We start from the raw sequence: 18351 nt of genomic DNA, 5'->3' as shown, positions 1-18351 counted from the left end.
TTTGGAGGTCACTTTCTTACATTCCCATTCAGTTTTCAAAATGATGCTGTTTTTGTTTTCCTCAGTATTTGGATTATGGTTTTCCTCTACATTTGTGGTGGTGCAGGTTTGGGAGGTGGTTGTTGAGAGGAAAAGGAAAGGCTGTTTTCATGTTAATCAGGTCATTAATCTACTCTCTTGTTAAAGTTCCCTGTTCTAGGGGAATCCCTGGGTGGCCTAGCGGTTTAGCACCTCCTTCAGCCCAAGGTGTGATCCTGGAGACTCGGGACTCCTGATCGAGTCCCAAGTCCCGCGTCGGGCTCCTGCATGGAGCCTGCTTCTCCCTCTGCCTGTGTCTCTGCATCTCTCTCTCTCTCTGTCTCTCACGCATAGATGAGTAAAATCTTTAAAAAAAAAACAAAACAAAACAAAAAAAACTCCCTGTTCTAAATTTATGGCCATTTGAAGATTTTATTTATTTATTCATGAGAGAGACACAGAGAGAGAGGCAGAGACATAGGAAGAGGGAGGGGAAGCAGGCTCCATGCAGAGAGCCTAATGCAGGATTCGATCCTCAGACCTGGGATCACACCTGAGCCAAAGGCACACGCTCAATCGCTGAGCCACCCAGACGTCCCTGCTCTTACATATTTCATTGATAATTTATCTTGATGGAGAATTCTGTGCTCAGATTGTTTTTCCTTTCATTGTTTTTAACCTGTATTTTTTTTAAGATTTTATTTTTAAGTAATCTCTACACCCATCATGGGGCTCAAACTGACAACCCCGAGACTAAGAGTTGCATGCTCTGCCTACTGAGTCACCTAGGCACCCCTTAACCTATATTGTTAAGGAGGAGGCTGATTTTAATCAGGCCATTATGTATTCTATTTTTTTTCCTTTGGAAGCTTTTAGCATTTATTCATTGGTTCATTAAACAAATAGCTGTCTAATTCCTCTTCTATGCTACCATTGTCTTAGACATTGGACTACGTTGATAAACAGAAGAGTTGCTGTCCCAGTCCTCAAGGAGCTTATATTTTAGTGGCGAAGACAGACTATAAAAGATTATACATACACACACACATGCAATGTCAGGTGGTAAAAAAATGTTATGAAGTGTTACGGAGACTAATCAAGATAAAAGGGTAGAGAGTAATGGATGGGAGGAAATGTATATTTTAGAGTGGCAGGTATAGCACCTCTGAGGAATAGTTATTTGAGACCTGAGTGTAGTAGGAGAGCAGGCACTACCATAACAAGGAGAGGAGGTTTTTAAACAGAAGAACAAGTGCTAAGCCCTTCTAAGTCCTTAAGGACATGGATTTGATGATTTAGGAACTCTAAGGAGGATCAGTGTGGCTAGCCCAGTGAGCAAGGTTTGCCTTGGTTTGGGACTTACTTCATATATCCTGCTTTAAGAGCAAATCAGTGGATTCATAAAGATGAGTGTGTTCCTTCACCTGAAGAAGGTCTTCCTCTTACTATTTCTTTGATTATTTCTTCTCTTTAAATTTTAATGTTCTTTCAGGAGGTAACATCTATACCGGTTTTGTGGAGTATTTCAGTTGTCTGCACTATCTTCAGTCCATTTTGTATGCTTATCTTGCTCTCTGTTGTGCATTTATTTTTCTCTTTCATTATCAATAAAGAGCCAGGTTGGCTAATACAGGTATCTGGTATAGATTTCCTCTGCTGTCACATTCACACAAGTACCCATAAAGGTTTTCCCATGAATGGGAAGTCTGCTTTTAAATACTATGGATGGGGATAATCAACTGCCATCTTTAATTTTGGTTATGTATCATTACAGTGTAGACTGAATACCCAACAAAATGCCCCAGTAAAGAAAGCCTTTACTCTGGGACTCCTATAACCACACCAGAAACCCTTTCTAGGCACATTATTCAATTTCTTTTTTTTTTTTTAAAGATTTTATTTATTTATTCATGAGAGACACACAGAGAGAGGCAGACACATAAGCAGAGGGAGAAGTAGGCGCCCGTGAGGAGGCCCCAGGATCACACCCTGAGCCAAAGGCAGACACTCAACTGCTGAGCCACCCAGGCGTCCCTCAATTTCTTTCAAGTATAGTTTTCAGATTTTAATATATCCAGAGAAAGATACTTCTGAACTCAGAGCACACGTGATTCCCAGAGAAAAAGTCTACAGCTAGTGTGGGTGTGTGTATATGTATATATATATATGTATATATATATGACTGCTTGGACCAATGCTTGGTACATAGGCATTAAATTTTAATTTCTCCTTCTATTTTGGGCCCTAGGACATTGCATTTTTGGTGGTTCAATATATTTTTTAAAGGATTATTGTTAGAGGTGTCTGGGTGGCTCATTCAGTTAAGCATCTGACTCGTGATCTCAGGTCAGGTCTTGATCTCAGGGTTTTGAGTTTGAGCTCCTGGTAGCCCATCATGGAGCCTTTAAAAAAAAGATTGTTAAATTTTGTTCAGCACTTCTAGGTGTTTGGAGTAGAAAGTTTTTAAGTCACCTCATCTCCCTTTTTAAATAACAATTGCACGATGAAGCTGTTGTATTTCAGGTTGACTTTTTATTCTTGGGGGAAAAATAGTATTACCAAGGTTTTAAAGTTAAAAAAAATTTTTTTAAGTTTTTATCTATTTATTTTAGAGATAGAATGGGAGGAGGGTCAGAGGGAGGGGGAGAGAATCTCAAGCAGATCCCTCACTGAGCACAGAGCCTTACTTAGGGCTTTATCTCAGGACCCCTGAGATCATGACCTGAGCTGAAACCAAGAGCCAGATGTTCAACAACTGTACTACCCAGGTGTCCAAAAAAGTTTCTTTTTTATATCAACATTAAGGTGACGTTTTTCTCATTAATTGCTCTGTATCAGCCTCTATCACCTAACTTAGGGCTCTTTATCTAATGAGAAAATAATTCTAGAACCTGATAGTTATGTGGATACTGAAAACTGTTTGATATATTTTTAAGACATTGTCTTGTTTTTTTAGCTTAGATTTTAAGAACTAAGAACACTGCATTGAATAGTTAAATATTTAAATTCCAGTAGAATAGCCTCTAATGAAATGTGGAATTGTGTTACAGGCTCAAGCTGACAAAGACCCAGAACTAGGAAAAGAAAGGTATGTTGCTTAAGTTTGCTAACATTTTTGCATAGCGTTTAATTATTGAACTTTGTTTCTGTATTTTATGGTAATTGCTTACTTGTAGCAAAAATGTTTATATCTTTCATGTCCATTGTGTGTGTGTGTGTGTGTGTGTGTGTGTGTGTGTGTGTGTGTGGTGTTTTTTTTTTTACTATTAACCTAGCGTTGTTTTGTTTTTTAGTCTCTTTCAGGTATTTACTGATTTTTTTTTATTTACTGATTTTTTAAGAAAAACTGAATTTGTAAACAGTTTGAATTAAATACATAAATATGACTTTATGAAATGTTTTTGTAGACTCTTGAACAACTCGACTCTTAACAGTATTATGTTAGATTTTTCTATTCCGAAATAGCTAAACATAGTAATAAAATTTTAATTATTTTGTATGATCTTTTAAAATTTCACTGACTTCAAACCAAAAAGATAATCAGTATGTATCTTGATACTTTTTGAAAACAGCTAGAGTGGGGGAATAGAATATTTATAAAGCAAAATAAAGTATGAAAGCTTGGACAAAAGATGAAAGCTGTTTGGTGTATACACAAACTAATGACTAACAGCCTTGTCCTGACCACATGTAGTACACCCACTTTTTAGTAACTTTCTCATTCTGATGAATACCACCTTTATCACCACCTTTGCGCACCAGTTAATAACCTTTTTACTACTCTTCATTGGAAATAACTGATTTAGAATTCTTTCCCCTTTTTAATACTTAGTGATTTGTTCTTGTTTAGAGTCAATGTAGTAAGAGCTTATAAGTTTGAAAGAGCATTTTGAAAGTGTTTAAATATGGAATGTTTGTTTTATTTGTTGCACTAATTTTAAGATACCTGAAAAGCAAGATGTCTTACGGATTTTTCTTAGTAATTCTTAAATGAGGCTTTTAAGTGATAAAGATGATTAAGAGTGCTTTAAAATACGGTGATAACTTTAAGCAATTAGGTTTGCTGTATATGCCAGCACGGAGTTTTTTTTTTAAGTCATACATCCTTATACCAATTATGTTCACATGTCTAAGAAATAATACTAACAGTACTGTTTGATGTAAGAGCCCACAAAGGGCAATAAGTGATAATAGATAGACCTATGGTTTTTCCACAGTAACCCTGGCTGGTTAAGTGAGTAGGTTCTTCCAAAAAATCATTTTATATATATCATTTGACTTAGTTTCAGATCTGCAAGAGCAGCTATTGTCTGTGTTCTGGTCACTTTTTTCCTCTTTACCTTGACTTACCAAAGATTCTTAATGAGTTTACACAGTCGTCTATTATGGTAATCTTATAAAATTAATTTTAAAAATTCTAGTACTAATAATTTCTATTTTGCAGTCAGTTTTTTCTGACTTACATGACATTAGATAAAAAGACATGAATGGTGCCTGAATAGTTCACATTTCTTTATTGAAGTATACTGATCCTGGGAAAATACTGGTGCTTGTGTTTTTGTTTTCGAAGCGCTTGCAGGTGCAAATTCATCATGAATATGATCTTTTTGTTTATAACTAGTGTAAAGTACTTAAATGTGTTTCCTATTTAAAAGAAACCTCCTAAAAAAATAAAATAAAAAATAAAAGAAACCTCCTAAAAATTAAAAAAAAAAATAAAAGAAACCTCCTATGGATATATTAATAATATTCTACATTTTGTCTGTTCTCATCCCCTCCCATATAAATCTTATTTACTTATCATGTGATTAAGGCTCTGAATAAGGATGCAAGATGCAGTTTTTTCATCCCTTCCCATGTAAACCTTATTTACTTTATCGTGTGATTAAGGTTCCAAATAAGGATGCAAGCCCAGTGGCCCTCTTAAATAAATACTAATCTTCAGTATTGTTAAATTGCAGTCTAAAGTTTCTCAGAAAGTATAGGGTATGGTATTAACCTTTGTTCTCATACCCAGCTTTTTTTGAGTTTTGAAAGCCTGGTATTATTGGAGGATGGAAGTGGGTCACGGGTTTGGAAATTAGATACCTATATCCCAAGTGCCTTCCCTCTTTCTTTTTTGTGCATTTCTCAAAATACGACTGTGTTTTCCTTTATTTCTAAAAGACTGTTGTTGGGTTTTTTGTTTGTTTGTTTGTTTATTCATGAGAGGCAGAGGGAGAAGCAGGCTCCAAGCAGAGAGCCGATGTGGTCCAGGATCACGCCCTGGGTCGAAGGCAGGTGCTAAACCGCTGAGCCACCCAGGGATCCCCAAGACTGTGGTTTTTTTTTTTTTTTTTTTTACTCTGGTGTTTAATAATTTCATTTATTTGACATCTCAAACTGACTTTCCAGGCTAACCTGATGACTGCAGAAAGCTTTTTCCCATATTAGAAAACTAGATACTAACTTTCGGTAAATAAATTTTGTGAAGAAAGCACTTTAATTTTAAAAGACAAACTCACACAAACGTCACATTAAGCCATTTTTTCAAGTAGGTCCATGCTCTGATTGAAGTATGAAACTTCACAGTGATTCATTTTGTATAAAAGAATAGCTTTTTCTATTGACAAACTGTAAATATGGTAAAGGGGAAGGACTTGCTGTATTCTAGAGCCAGGAATGAAAACCTTCATTGTTATCCTTCTAGCTGCATAGTTTGGTGCTTTTGTAACCCTAATTTATAAAGCCTTTAGGGTTATTGGTGCAGTTCTGTAATGAGGCAGGAATTTGAATTTAATCTTCATTATTGGAAATGAGTCTTACAATTAAAAAAATGAAAACTTACATTTGAGAAGTATTACATAACTGCTGTAGTTGAATGTCAGAACTTTTTCTTATCTTTGTCATATTTGTGCTTGGCCACAAGTTGACTTTGACTAGTTCTAAGAATTTGGAACATTTAAAATCAGCCACTGGTATTTTTGAATATAAGGGATATAAATAATGTCAAATAAAAAGTTTTAAACCCTTTCAGTATACAAAGGAAGCTTATACAAAGGAGTAGACTACATACTGATTAAGGTGTATGGTTACCAACTGTTGAACTTAAATAATTTCCTCAAACTCTGCCTCTATAACTTTTCGTCAAGAGGTGTTTCTCTGATCTCTTAGATCTCCTTAACCATCTTCTACGGGGAAGGACCAGTGTATTGGTTCAAATGATTGGACCCTTATATGGTAGCATTTACTTCTTCCAAAATTTTGAAATATTAACATCTTAGGACACAGATACACATCATCTTGCACAACTAAAGGGTATTATGGCCACTCTTTGAGAAGCATGTTAAAAGGATATCTCATCCTCTCCTTCCTTGAAAACTAGGAGGAAAAAAAAACAATATTCTTTATTATGAAGTGTTGATAGGGCATCACTTTCTGATGTCTTCCCCTAACCTGCTGCTTCTAGCATAATAAGGGAATGTATTTGTTAAATTTGATGATTTGTGTTGATAGCATGCTGGACATTGTTTTGGAAGCTAAGATTTTCCTTGTCACTCTTCAAGATAACCTCTGATCTATGGAACATTATAAAAATTTATTCTGTCTCAAAGAAGTTTGAATTATAGAATCACACACACTTTTGTTTACTTTGGATTTGGGAGGACAACAGTGAAATAAGATCAATTGCATATACTTGCCATGTATTTTCTTCATTTCTTCTGAATAATTTTACTTAAAACTTTAAATTACATATTGGAATTCTAAATTATTCTCTGTAACTGGGAAGATTTCTTTGAATATATACCTTCTCAAGTAGCCAAAGGCACCTACTTTATGTTAAGGTGATTCTATCAGTTTTGCCTCTGACTTTAAATCCAGTAACTTGCAAAGAAAGTTTTCTTTTAGGTCTTATAAATACAGTTCTTGGGAAAACCAAATCTATCTCACATATTTAAAAGAAAAAAAAAGTTGACACAGTTAAGAGTATAGCCCTTTCTCCCTATGTGTTTCTGTTCATTTTAGGTAAGATTAACTTAAAGTTTTAAATTTCAATACATGGGCTATTAGTTTCATTGTAGAACTGTACATGTATTTATTGTTTCAATAACCACTGTTGGGAAGATCTTAATACTTTAATCTTAATACTTTGAGATGTCTCCGATTCACATTCAGCTCATGTTTAGTACAAACGTGACACAGAAGGAAAAAATCGATTATAAGGATTATATCAATGGTCATAATTTTGCCATTATTTCCTTTGAACTAAAAAAGAAATCTTCAATGCAATGGAGGGTCTCTTACAATTTTATATTGTTTACATATTTATGTCAAAACATCTTAACCATTTTAATGCCGATTGGCTGGATTTCCCAGTGCTTATTACTAATGCATCAGGAAGTCTTAACAATTGGCATCAACAGGATTATTTATAATGGTTGAATTCTCATCATAGTTTGATTTTTGTTTGTGTTTTGTTTGTGTTCTTTTTGTTTGTTTTTAAATACTTTTAGCCCTGACTTGAAAAACTGTCCAGTTGATGAAAGTGAGGTGCAAACAACAGCTGATAGTCTCTCTGTTAAACCTAGTGATATTGAAGAAGAAACTGTTCCCAACATTGAAACAGAAACTTCTGGACAGCAGGAAGAACTTTGTGAGGAAGAACCTGAAAAAGCACTATGTGACTCTGACTTTGCTATTGAAACATTGGAAGTTGAAACTCAAGAAGAGGTCAAAGTGGAAATTCCTCTTGTGGCATCCACTCCAATCAGTATTGAATTATTCACTGAAAATATAGAGGAGTGTGTTTTAAATCAGCAGGTGTATACCAATGACTTTGAGAAGGAAGAGGCAGAAATTATTAACCCTGAAGCAGAATTATCAACATCTGACAGTGCAATTATAGAAGAAAGGAACATCAAAGGAATTCTAGAAGAACCTCCATCTGAAGCAGATTTCTTTTCTGGGATTACACAGTCTATGATAGAAGCTGTAGCTGAAGTGGACAAACACGAAACTGTTTCAGAAATAGTACCAACTACTTGTGTTGTGGCCTTAGCGTCAGGAATTTCCACTGGGGATGAGAAGGCAGTGAGCAAAAAGGGAATTTCTGAGAAAAGTAATATGGATGAAAAGGAGGAAAATGAATTTAATAGTAAGGAATCCAGAATGGATCTGCAAATAGGAACAGAGAAAGCTGAAAAGAGTGATGCTAGGATGGTTGCAGAGAAGTTGGAAAAGATTGTGGCAGCAGTGAAAGAAAAGCCTGCAGAAAATGCTGTGACCAAGGCATATCCAAATAAAGGAATGGGTCAGGCCAATAAGCCTGATGAAACTAGTAAAACCAGTATGTTGGCTGTATCAAATACATCTAGCACTAAATCAAGCATCAAAGCTGGTATGGTCTCTTCTCCAAAGGGAAAAGCTACAGCTTCAAAATCTGAAAGCCAGAAAAGTTTTCTAAAGTCTGTACTCAGAGATCAAATAAATGCTGAAAAGAAACTTTCAGCCAAGGAATTGGGTCTCCTTAAACCAAGTGCCAGGTCAGGCTTGGCTGAAAGCAGCAATAAGTTGAAACCCACTCAGAGTGGTGTTACCAGAGGTGGCAGTGGAAGGATCTCAGCCCTGCAAGGCAAGGATTCTGAACTGGATTACAGGGATATTACAAAACAATCTCAGGAAACAGAGGCTAGACCTTCCGCCATGAAACGGCATGACAGCAGCAATAAGGTGAGGAGGGTAGGAAGAATGGTTCAGTGTACCTTTGAAAATGAGTAGCTCTGCTGTTGTAGCTTTGGAGTAGGAGATGTAATCTTGTTTTGTATTTTCATCTCCTCACTCCACCCCTAACCTCCTATTTCTCTTAATGATTTCACTGATTTAAGCCAATAGACATTTAAATAATGTCAGGTTTGTAATTAACAGGTTTGAAAAGCATTATTTGAATAAAATGTGGTCAGAAATACAAGTGTTGTTTTTTTAAAAAAAAAAAAGTCTGCAGTGACTCATGAGGTGATTTACCACTGATTCTGAATGGGAAACTGTTTTTTCTCTTTTAAATTGAAGCTTCCTTTATCAGCTTACTGATTGCCCAACTTAGATTTGTGGGTATACAGAAGAAAAGATCAGTAAAACCAAATTTACCTACAACTTACAGAGATGATGCCTATGTTAAAATGATTGTTGACTTAGTGTGGTATCTGTTAACTATTTGCATAATTAAATGTGTTTGGATATTGTTTGGTGTCTGTAATCTTTTTTAAAAAGAACGTTAATAACACAGTTGTAAATTCTATTTCTCTGTATTTTTTACTTAATATTTCAGACTTTGGCTGGGCAGAACACTAAGAATCCTAAAAGCACCACTGGTAGAAGTTCAAAATCTAAAGAGGTAAGAAACAATTCACTAACACTAATAAGCTTTCTATTCTATCCTTCCACAGAAGAGTTCATCTGTTTTATAACTAGTGTCTCTCCTATAATAATCAATTTGATACATACAGAGCAAGAGACAGGCACGAGATATTTTATTTAAGGCTCTACCACTAATTTGTTTTTTTATCTTGAGCTAGGCTAAATGGTTTGTGTTGATGGTGCAGGGCAAAAAGTTACACAGGTACAGGAAGGGGGGGAATTAGAGTAGGAAAATCCCTCCTATCTCCTATTGACAGCAATAGGTGATAAACACAATAGAATTATATATGTTAAAGGAGACTAGTGGTTGACCAGAGTCCTTCCCATTTTGTGGAACTTCCAAACAGGTGGTCCTTTTGAGATGGCTCAAGTTAACCTAACTGATTGGGTTCTGATATTTACTTTCCTGGTGCTAAGTTCTCCTGCCAAATAAACATGGTATTTTTGTTGTTGTTGTTCGATATTTTAGATTCCTACCATTCATAGAATATTTTTTTAGTCATCTTATCGGAGCATGGAGATATGTTAGTAGTTTAAGAAGTAAAAGAAGTAAGGATAAATGTTTCTGTTGGTTTAATAAGTTGATAGTATAAATGTTTATGTTTTCCCACCCTCCCCCCCCCCAAAGTTACTGGATATATGTTCTAATGTCATTATAAATGCTAGTAATTAATCATTGATAGCATTCTAAATTTATAGGAGGCCTGCTAGGAATATTTTTTCTTTAGTATTGGCACCATTTTTCAAATTACAGAGACTTTTTTTTTCAAGTATAGTTATATTTGGCAGTAAGTCATATTTAGTACGAAATTTTCCAAACAACTTTGTCCAGCTAGAAATTTTATGTTAATGTTATATATCTTAATTGGTCAGTGGTGTAATCTAGTTAGCAATTTACTTTCTAGCTACATTTGAGGTGTTTTTTTAAATATCCATTAAGTTTTCTAGAACACTTGTTAAATATTTAACAAAAAAGTAATTTTTTATATTATAGTTTGATAAATTCTTTATTTGATAAATGCTTTAAATGTTTATGCTTCATATATCAAAACTTGTACATTATTTAGGAAATGTAATTTTAATTGGAATTAAGTATAGGTGGAATTAGGTTGGCATTCTTAGGATTTTACCTTTGGTATTGTTTACTTTGTGAATTGGAGCTAATTCATTTGTGGGGCTTTACAAAATAACTTTAGGAATAGGAAACTTCTTTGTACTAGAATTCTCACAGATGATATTTCATGCACATTTGCTGGGACTGTTTGGAACATAACAAGTTACCAGTAATTGGTTCTGTTCACAGTTTTTAATCTTTTCCACAGGAACCATTATTTCCATTTAATTTGGATGAATTTGTCACTGTGGATGAGGTTATAGAAGAAGTAAATCCTTTTCAAGCCAAGCAGAACCCACTAAAGGGAAAAAGAAGAGAGGCTCTCAAAAGTACCCCTTCCTCTGAACTTAACTTAAAGAAGAAGAAGGCAAAAACTTCTGCCCCTCGTGTTGTTGAGGGGGAATTATCTTTTGTAACATTGGATGAGATTGGGGAAGAGGAAGATGGAGCTGCACATCTAGCACAAGCTCTAGTCACTGTGGATGAAGTAATTGATGAAGAAGAAATAAATATGGAAGAAATGGTAAAAAATTCAAATTCACTTCTTACATTAGATGAGTTAATTGATCAAGATGATTGCATTGCCCACAGTGAACCTAAAGATGTTACTGTACTGTCAGTGGCTGAAGAGCACGATCTCCTCAAACAGGAACGATTGGTAACTGTGGATGAAATTGGAGAAGTTGAAGAGTTACCCCTAAATGAGTCAGCAGACTTAAGTTTTGACACTTTAAATATGAAAGGAGATGAGGGAAGTACTGGAAGGGATCCCATTGGGTTCATTTCTTCTCAGATGCCTGAAGACCCTTCTACTTTAGTTACTGTAGATGAAATACAGGATGACAGCAGTGATCTGCATTTAGTGACTTTGGATGAAGTAACTGAAGAGGATGAAGACTCTCTGGCAGATTTTAACAACCTTAAAGAAGAGCTTAATTTTGTTACTGTTGATGAAGTTGGAGAGGAGGAAGATGGAGACGGTGATTTAAAAGTTGAGTTAGCACAAAGCAAAAATGACCATCCCACAGATAAAAGAGGGGATAGAAAAAAGAAAGCTGTGGACACAAGGAAGATGAAACTTGAAGCCTTGTCCCAAGTTGGTCCACTAAGTGAGAATGTTATGGAAGAAGACCTAAAAACCATGATTGAAAGACACTTAGCAGGTAGATACTTAGGGGAGGTAATTTTTCTGCTTTATGTGGGGATTATACTTAAAATTTAAAAAATAATATTACAACATGAGTCATAATTTTCCATGTATTGATATAAGAAGTCAACAAATAGTGATGCATTGCCAGTGATGTTTTCCAAAGAAATGTGTGCAAGTTTACAAGATATCTTTTAGTTACAGAGCCGACTTTGTCCCAACTTAACATACTTCAAAAAAAAGAGGACAAAGCTGGAAAGCAAACTACATTGCCCAAATTGTAATGAAAATGATTTATTTGTGTTACTGGAAAACAGCTTTTGGTTAGTAGAAGGATGTTATACCAGACTGCCTCCCAAGTTTTTCTCAGATTTAGGATTTAGAAAAATTTATGAAGATGCCATTTCACTTTTTAAGTAATATTTTGATTGCACAGAGTAATAGGTTTAGCTCACTTTAGGGTGATTAAAATAATTTCTGAACTAAGAATGGCATGCAATTACTACAGCAATAAATTAGACTTTCTTTTTAAAGCTAAAACGCCAACCAAGAGAGTTAGAATTGGGAAAATACCACCATCGGAAAAAGCTGTTGCAACAGAACCAGTGAAAGGTGAAGAGGCCTTCCAAATTAGTGAAGGTAAAGCAGGATTGATGGAAGCGGGGAGGAGTATAGAGAAAGGGTAGTGGTTGAAGTTCCAAAGGTCTACCATCTAAGAAGAAAAGGAGAAAAATGGCGAAATAGAGTGGGGTGGGGAGTGGGGGAGGCACCCTTATCTCGGTAAAGATTTTTGTCTTTGTAATTTAGAGATCATGGAACATAATGGAATGGGAAAACAGAATAATAGATGATCCCTTTTGTGGTAGAATGTGACAGTAGAACACAACAAATTTGTGGAACTGACATATGTGAAAGGTCATCCTGACCATGTTGCAGCATCAAGTAGAAATTACTGGTTAACCAGCTCTTATTTGTGGACCCAGATCCCTTGCTTTGTGGAGGCTGCCATGCAGGCAGCCAGTGAATTAAACAAAAATAAATTATAAAAAAAATAAATTAATAAAATTTATGTTGAAACAAGTGGTTGAAGTGTTGAAATTACTGGTTAACCAGCTCTTATTTGTGGACCCAGATCCCTTGCTTTGTGGAGGCTGCCATGCAGGCAGCCAGTGAATTAAACAAAAATAAATTATAAAAAAATAAATTAATAAAATTTATGTTGAAACAAGTATGGACCAGTGTCTAGTAAGAGAGAATAATACTCTAGTCCTTCAACAAATATTTGTCATTGTGTCCATTTAATTCATAGCACAGTTACAAAAAGGGTAGGAAAAAAGCGCAGAGTTCCATATCTCACGTTGCCTGATTCAGAGAGTTAAAGCAAAAAATCTGCTACTAGGATGACTGAAACAGCACTGCAAGGTATCCTTTGTACATTCTCTGATGCACCCTCCTTGCCCTCTTGCTTTTCTATCCTCTCTTCTCTAAGGAAAAGCTGTGATTCAGTCCCAAGTTCATTGAATCTGATCTCAACTGGGCTTTCAGTGCTGATCCAGTCTATTATGGGCCTCCTTTCTTTCCCATTTCCTAACCAGACATAATAAAAGTCTTTCCCCCCTCTGTATCACATACTGCATTACCCAGTTCATTCTTCCCAGCTCATAACCTTACTTTTATTTCCATTTACCAGAGCAAATACGGGATCTCCACTTTCTGCCAGCTTGTGTTTTATCTTCCTTGGCACCTCAACATACAAAATATGGTCAAGTCTTTCCCATTAAAAAAAAACAAAAAACAAAAGTGTTGTTAAAAAAAAAGAAAATGTGCCCTTAACCTTGAAATCCTTCTGGCTCCCACCTTTTCTCTTTGCTTTCAGGGCAAAGTATCTGGACAGAATCACCTGTTTTCACTTCTTCATCTCAATGAACTGAATGTATTTTGGCTTCTTTCTGAACCACCTTCCTGAAATTTATGTTGATTAAACTCCCATTGGATGGTTTTCCAACTTGATTTATAAAGTTTTTTTCCTTCTAATTCAGTTTTGACTTCTCTGCGTTATGTGTTACTTGATCATGTCTTCTTTGTTGAAGCTGTCTCCCATGACCAAGTGGCTCCTTTCCTTTGTTATTCTCCAGAACCTCTCCTTGATACCAAGCCATAGTTAGTGATTTGGTGATGTGACAGATAGCTCCTAGTATGATTTCATGAGATTATGTGTCGTCCTGTCCATTCCCCCTCGCCCAGGTTTTGTTTGCCCCTCCTAGTTTGCTCAGAATTGTCTCGTCGCAAATGAAGAATAGAGAAAAGTGACTTACTGCTTATAAAATAATTTATTTCTCTTAATGGACAGTATGTTTGACAAAAAGAATCTAGCTGAAGAAAAAGTAATTTTCTAAACAATTTTAAACCTAAAATATTGTTCTAATCTATGTAAAAAATTATGTGATTATATATAGTATATATATATTACAAGGTGAATATCCCTTTGGAGTGGCAGGAGCAAATAATAATTAAAAGTTTATTAATTACTCTGATGAGGGAATAAACTTTTGTAGGAAGAGACTAGAGGCTATTTTAATCAAGGCAGGAAAAGAGCTTTTTTTTTTTTTAGCTACTCCTGAGGACCTGATGACCACTAAAATAAAAGGAATAGGAGAGGAGTAAATGATTTCATGGTTCCTGCCCATCCCCTCAGATTTGTTGAAGACTCACCCAGTTGCATGGAGAGAGCACTGAACTGGAAGTCACAAGCTTTGGTTCTAGCCTCTGTCACTTAAACTCCTTACGACCTTGGGCATACCAGTTCTTAAGTCTTGGTTTTGCTTTATCCATCTATGAAGAAATGAAGATAATGATGATTTGACCTGTCTATCTCACACGAGATACAAGCTAAATGAAAGGTTATATGTGAAAGAGACTTGTTAGCTTCCATGTAACAGTAAGGTGTTAAACCTGCTGAGGGTAATCAGGATTGCTTGGAAGCAGTTTCCGTTTTTGTCTTCCCTAAGATTATATTATGTGGAGTCAGCTGACATTGAATGTTTCTCACATATTACTTACTTTGCTGGGCTTGAACATTTGTGATGTCATTTGTGATTTTATTGGACAGTGGTCTCAGTCTTTCGGTTTAGGCTGTTTATCTTGATTCAGAGGGCCTCAATATCAGACATGAGAATGATTTTCTGTCCATGTCTTGTCCTCCTCAGTCTATGCTCTTTCCCAGTCCAGCCCTTTACATACACTAGTTAACTTTTTTTTTTTTAATTTTATTTTTATTTTATGATAGTCACAGAGAGAGAGAGAGGCAGAGACACAGGCAGAGGGAGAAGCAGGCCCCATGCACCGGGAGCCCGATATGGGATTCGATCCCGGGTCTCCAGGATCGCGCCCTGGGCCAAAGGCAGGCGCCAAACCGCTGCGCCACCCAGGGATCCCACACTAGTTAACTCTTGACAGTAATTACAGAACTTGAACTTCTTCCATTACTCTTTAAATTCTTTTGAGAACAATATGTAATAAAATATGCTATTAGCTTTAGTCCATTTATTTCTAATATTGAAGAATCTTTGAAGAGTGGCCAAATGGAACTAGCCAGGGAAGGTCTACTTAGATGAGCCATAATCTTTGAAGCAGAGATTACCTGATGTTAGCTTTACAGGCTGTAAATCTATTTTGAATAACTTATTTTCCTTGAAAATTTTGATGATTTTAGTGGATGAGGAATCTGGATTAAAAGATTCAGGACCAGAACGAAAACGTAAGAAGATTGAGGACTCTTCTTTAGGGAAGTCAGGGGTACCTGATGTCTCTGAAGGTAAAGTAAACATGACATTTTTCCTTATTCATATGAAATAAAAATTCAGTACCATAGCAAGTGTTGCATTGTTTAGATGATCATTGGCATTTCTGAGAAAAGTTCACTAGGCCTATGTTTTTTACCAAACCAGGATAGAAGATAGATATAGATATTTTTTCCCTATTCTTAGAAAGTCTGGGATAAGTCTTTTCTTTTATTTCTGGTACTTTATTTGCTGCTGTGGTAATAACTGAGTTATACTTGCCCAGGCAAAAATTTCAGTAAACATGCTAAAAAGCTTAGCTAGCAAACTGGTTGTGGCCTGCTAAAATGAAGTAAAGGAGCACCATATCTGTTTACCCAGCATATTCCTCAAGTGAACAGTTACCCATCATTCTGCCTTTTTTTTTTTAATGGAATTCCAGAGAGGTTTATTTCAAAGACACTGATAGATTCTTTTTCAGTGAATTGCTATTCTGAAGGAATTTTGTGGTATCCTGGAGGCTATAAAATATTAGAGAATTTGTCCAAAAATAAAGTCCTCAGTTTTGTTATTAAAGGCATAATTACTCTTGATCCCTAGATACATAGCAGTATATATTATGTTTGTATATAAGTGTATACAATGATTAGCATGTTTGTCATGTTTAGATAAATTGAGTAACAGCTATAGATAATAATTTTCCTCCTTTCTCTTCCCCACTTTTTTCTTTCCTCTAGATTTAGACTTTCTTGTACCGAAGGCTGGATTCTTCTGTCCAATTTGTTCCCTCTTCTACTCAGGTGAAAAAGCAATGACAAATCACTGCAAGAGTACACGTCATAAGCAAAATACAGAGGTAAATTTTTTTTCTTAACCCTTCAAAATTCTTCAGGTGGTATTATAATCAAACTACTTAAGCGTTCACCCAAAATGTACATTCCTTTCCTTGGGGAGAACTTTTGAAGATGTGTACCTTTATTCCTCTACAGCTCAAAAATACAGTCTTCACTGTACCTTGCCAGGAACTTCTGACAGCATTCCCCAGGGTAGATTCTACAGATCACTAGTCCCATGTGACACTCTCTTAGTGGGAAACTCTGTATTCTGATGGCCTCTTGCAGAGTCATGGACACATAGCATATTAAAATTTGTGAATTGTCTACTCAGAATCTGCTTACCTGTATTTAACCCATTCCCTAAACTGATTTGATTACAACCGCTCACCCCTTTTTAAGTCCTACTCATTTTTAGGAGTAGGAAGTGGTACTTTAGAGAATCATCATTAGCCATAGTTGAATCAGTGGTTCTGATTCCTCCTGAACATTTGAGAGTTACTTTATATATCCTAGAAATTGAATTTGTGGCACTGACACTCAACAACTAACATTTATTGAGGTGTTATTTGCTGGAAGCTTATCTAATCCCCTTCCCCCATCAATATGAAATAGATGCTATCATTCTAATTGTATTTTTTATCATTCCAGTTTTAAAGGTGAAGAAAACAGGCTTAGAGTCTAGAAACTGAAGTATCTAATCACAAGGTCACATAGCTAGTTAGTGGCAGACCTAGGATTTGAACCTTAGCTCTGTTTTTTCTAGCCTCAAACCCTTAACCATTATGCTATACTATCTGTGCTCCTGACTTTATCATGTCATTTTCCTATTTAAAATTTCCATTGGCTTTGTATTACACTTGGAATGATATCCAAACTTCTTGTAGATCTATAAAGCCCTACATGATTGATTCCTTTCCGGTTCTTTTGGCTTTTTGTTTCACATGTCAAAGTCCCCTTTGCTGCTTTTGCACATATATATTGCTGTTCCTTTGCCCTCTCCCAGTCCTGCTTGTATAGCTGCCTCTTCCCCACTTTTAGCTAAGTCTAGCCGCAAATACTTCCTAGAAAGGCCTTTACTTAAGAAAGACTTAGGTAAAAGCACAAAACTCCTTCCCAGCCCCCGAAAGGGTCAACCTTAGTTACTTATTGTATTTCTTTCCTTTATAGTGCTTACCAGCACCAAAAATTGTCTTGTTTATTTATTCTTTTATTGTTTCTCTTCCCCCACTAGAATGTAAGCTCCATGAGGTAAAGGGCCTTACCTATCTTGTTGACCACTGAATCCCCAAGCACCAAGCATAATGCCTGGTATATCATAAATATCAGATGACTGGTGAATGGAAGGAAAGAATGTTAATGTAAGGCACTGTGTTTCTAATCTTTATTTTGTAGGATCAGGCTCTTTTAAATTGTAAATTGAGTGAAATATTAGATATGTTTGCACACACAACAGAGCAACATCTAATATTTTATATTGCAAATTGCTTTTAACAGAAGTTCATGGCCAAGCAGAGAAAGGAGAAGGAGCAGAATGAGGCTGAAGAAAGAAGTTCTAGGTGATTGGGGGAAAGGGGGAAAGACTTCATTAGAAATTCGTTTAGGGTCCAGTTGATTTGTGTATTTTTGTTATCACTTAATTTGTAATTTTTGTTTCAGAAGCAAATATTCATGTTGTACAAATTTCTGATTGCCCTTGATGTGGAAAGACTGATGGGGAACGTATGATGGGTTTGATTTTTATATCAAATCATCAGGCATGGAGAAATATCTTTTAGAAGTGTTAAAATAAATGTTCCTACTGTATATTTAAAATACCAACTTGTGTTTGTGGTTGATTTATTAAAGACTTGCTTGCCTCTTATTGCAGACAGGAGACCCCTGTGACTTGGGATGTTTAGGGATTCTTCCTATATTACCAGAAGTCCTAGCATAGCAGAGTTTTCACTTCACTTCAGCCATATACAGGTCAAAGATTTCTTAAAATTCCTATTTTTTCCGGATAAAATTAAATTACAGCATAACTGACCCAGGTAGGTTTGAGTAAACCTGGTTGGTGTTTTCAAT

General features: G+C 35.8%; 1 protein-coding gene across 7 annotated transcripts in view; it reads left to right on the top strand.

Moving 5' to 3' along the window:
- The window catches only part of ZNF638 (zinc finger protein 638), a 79689-nt gene extending 61584 nt beyond the window's left edge, over positions 1-18105 (top strand). For 5 of the 7 annotated variants that reach the window (XM_055312331.1, XM_055312332.1, XM_055312330.1 and 2 more), the window contains 8 exons: positions 3069-3106; positions 7512-8727; positions 9323-9388; positions 10734-11688; positions 12207-12311; positions 15385-15486; positions 16189-16307; positions 17782-18105. In XM_055312331.1, coding sequence (XP_055168306.1) covers positions 3069-3106; positions 7512-8727; positions 9323-9388; positions 10734-11688; positions 12207-12311; positions 15385-15486; positions 16189-16307; positions 17782-17847 — 2667 coding nt within the window. In that variant the 3' untranslated portion in view covers positions 17848-18105. The remainder of the gene's footprint in view (positions 1-3068; positions 3107-7511; positions 8728-9322; positions 9389-10733; positions 11689-12206; positions 12312-15384; positions 15487-16188; positions 16308-17781) is intronic. The other 2 variants (XM_055312333.1, XM_055312334.1) reach the window with 2 other exon arrangements.
- The last annotated feature ends 246 nt before the right edge of the window (positions 18106-18351 follow it).

Source organism: Nyctereutes procyonoides, unplaced genomic scaffold (genome assembly GCF_905146905.1).
Source record: "Nyctereutes procyonoides isolate TBG_1078 unplaced genomic scaffold, NYPRO_anot_genome, whole genome shotgun sequence".
NCBI classification, from domain to species: domain Eukaryota; kingdom Metazoa; phylum Chordata; class Mammalia; order Carnivora; family Canidae; genus Nyctereutes; species Nyctereutes procyonoides.
The sequence above is the reverse complement of the archived record's forward strand: the minus strand, read 5'-3'. Positions and strand labels throughout refer to the sequence as shown.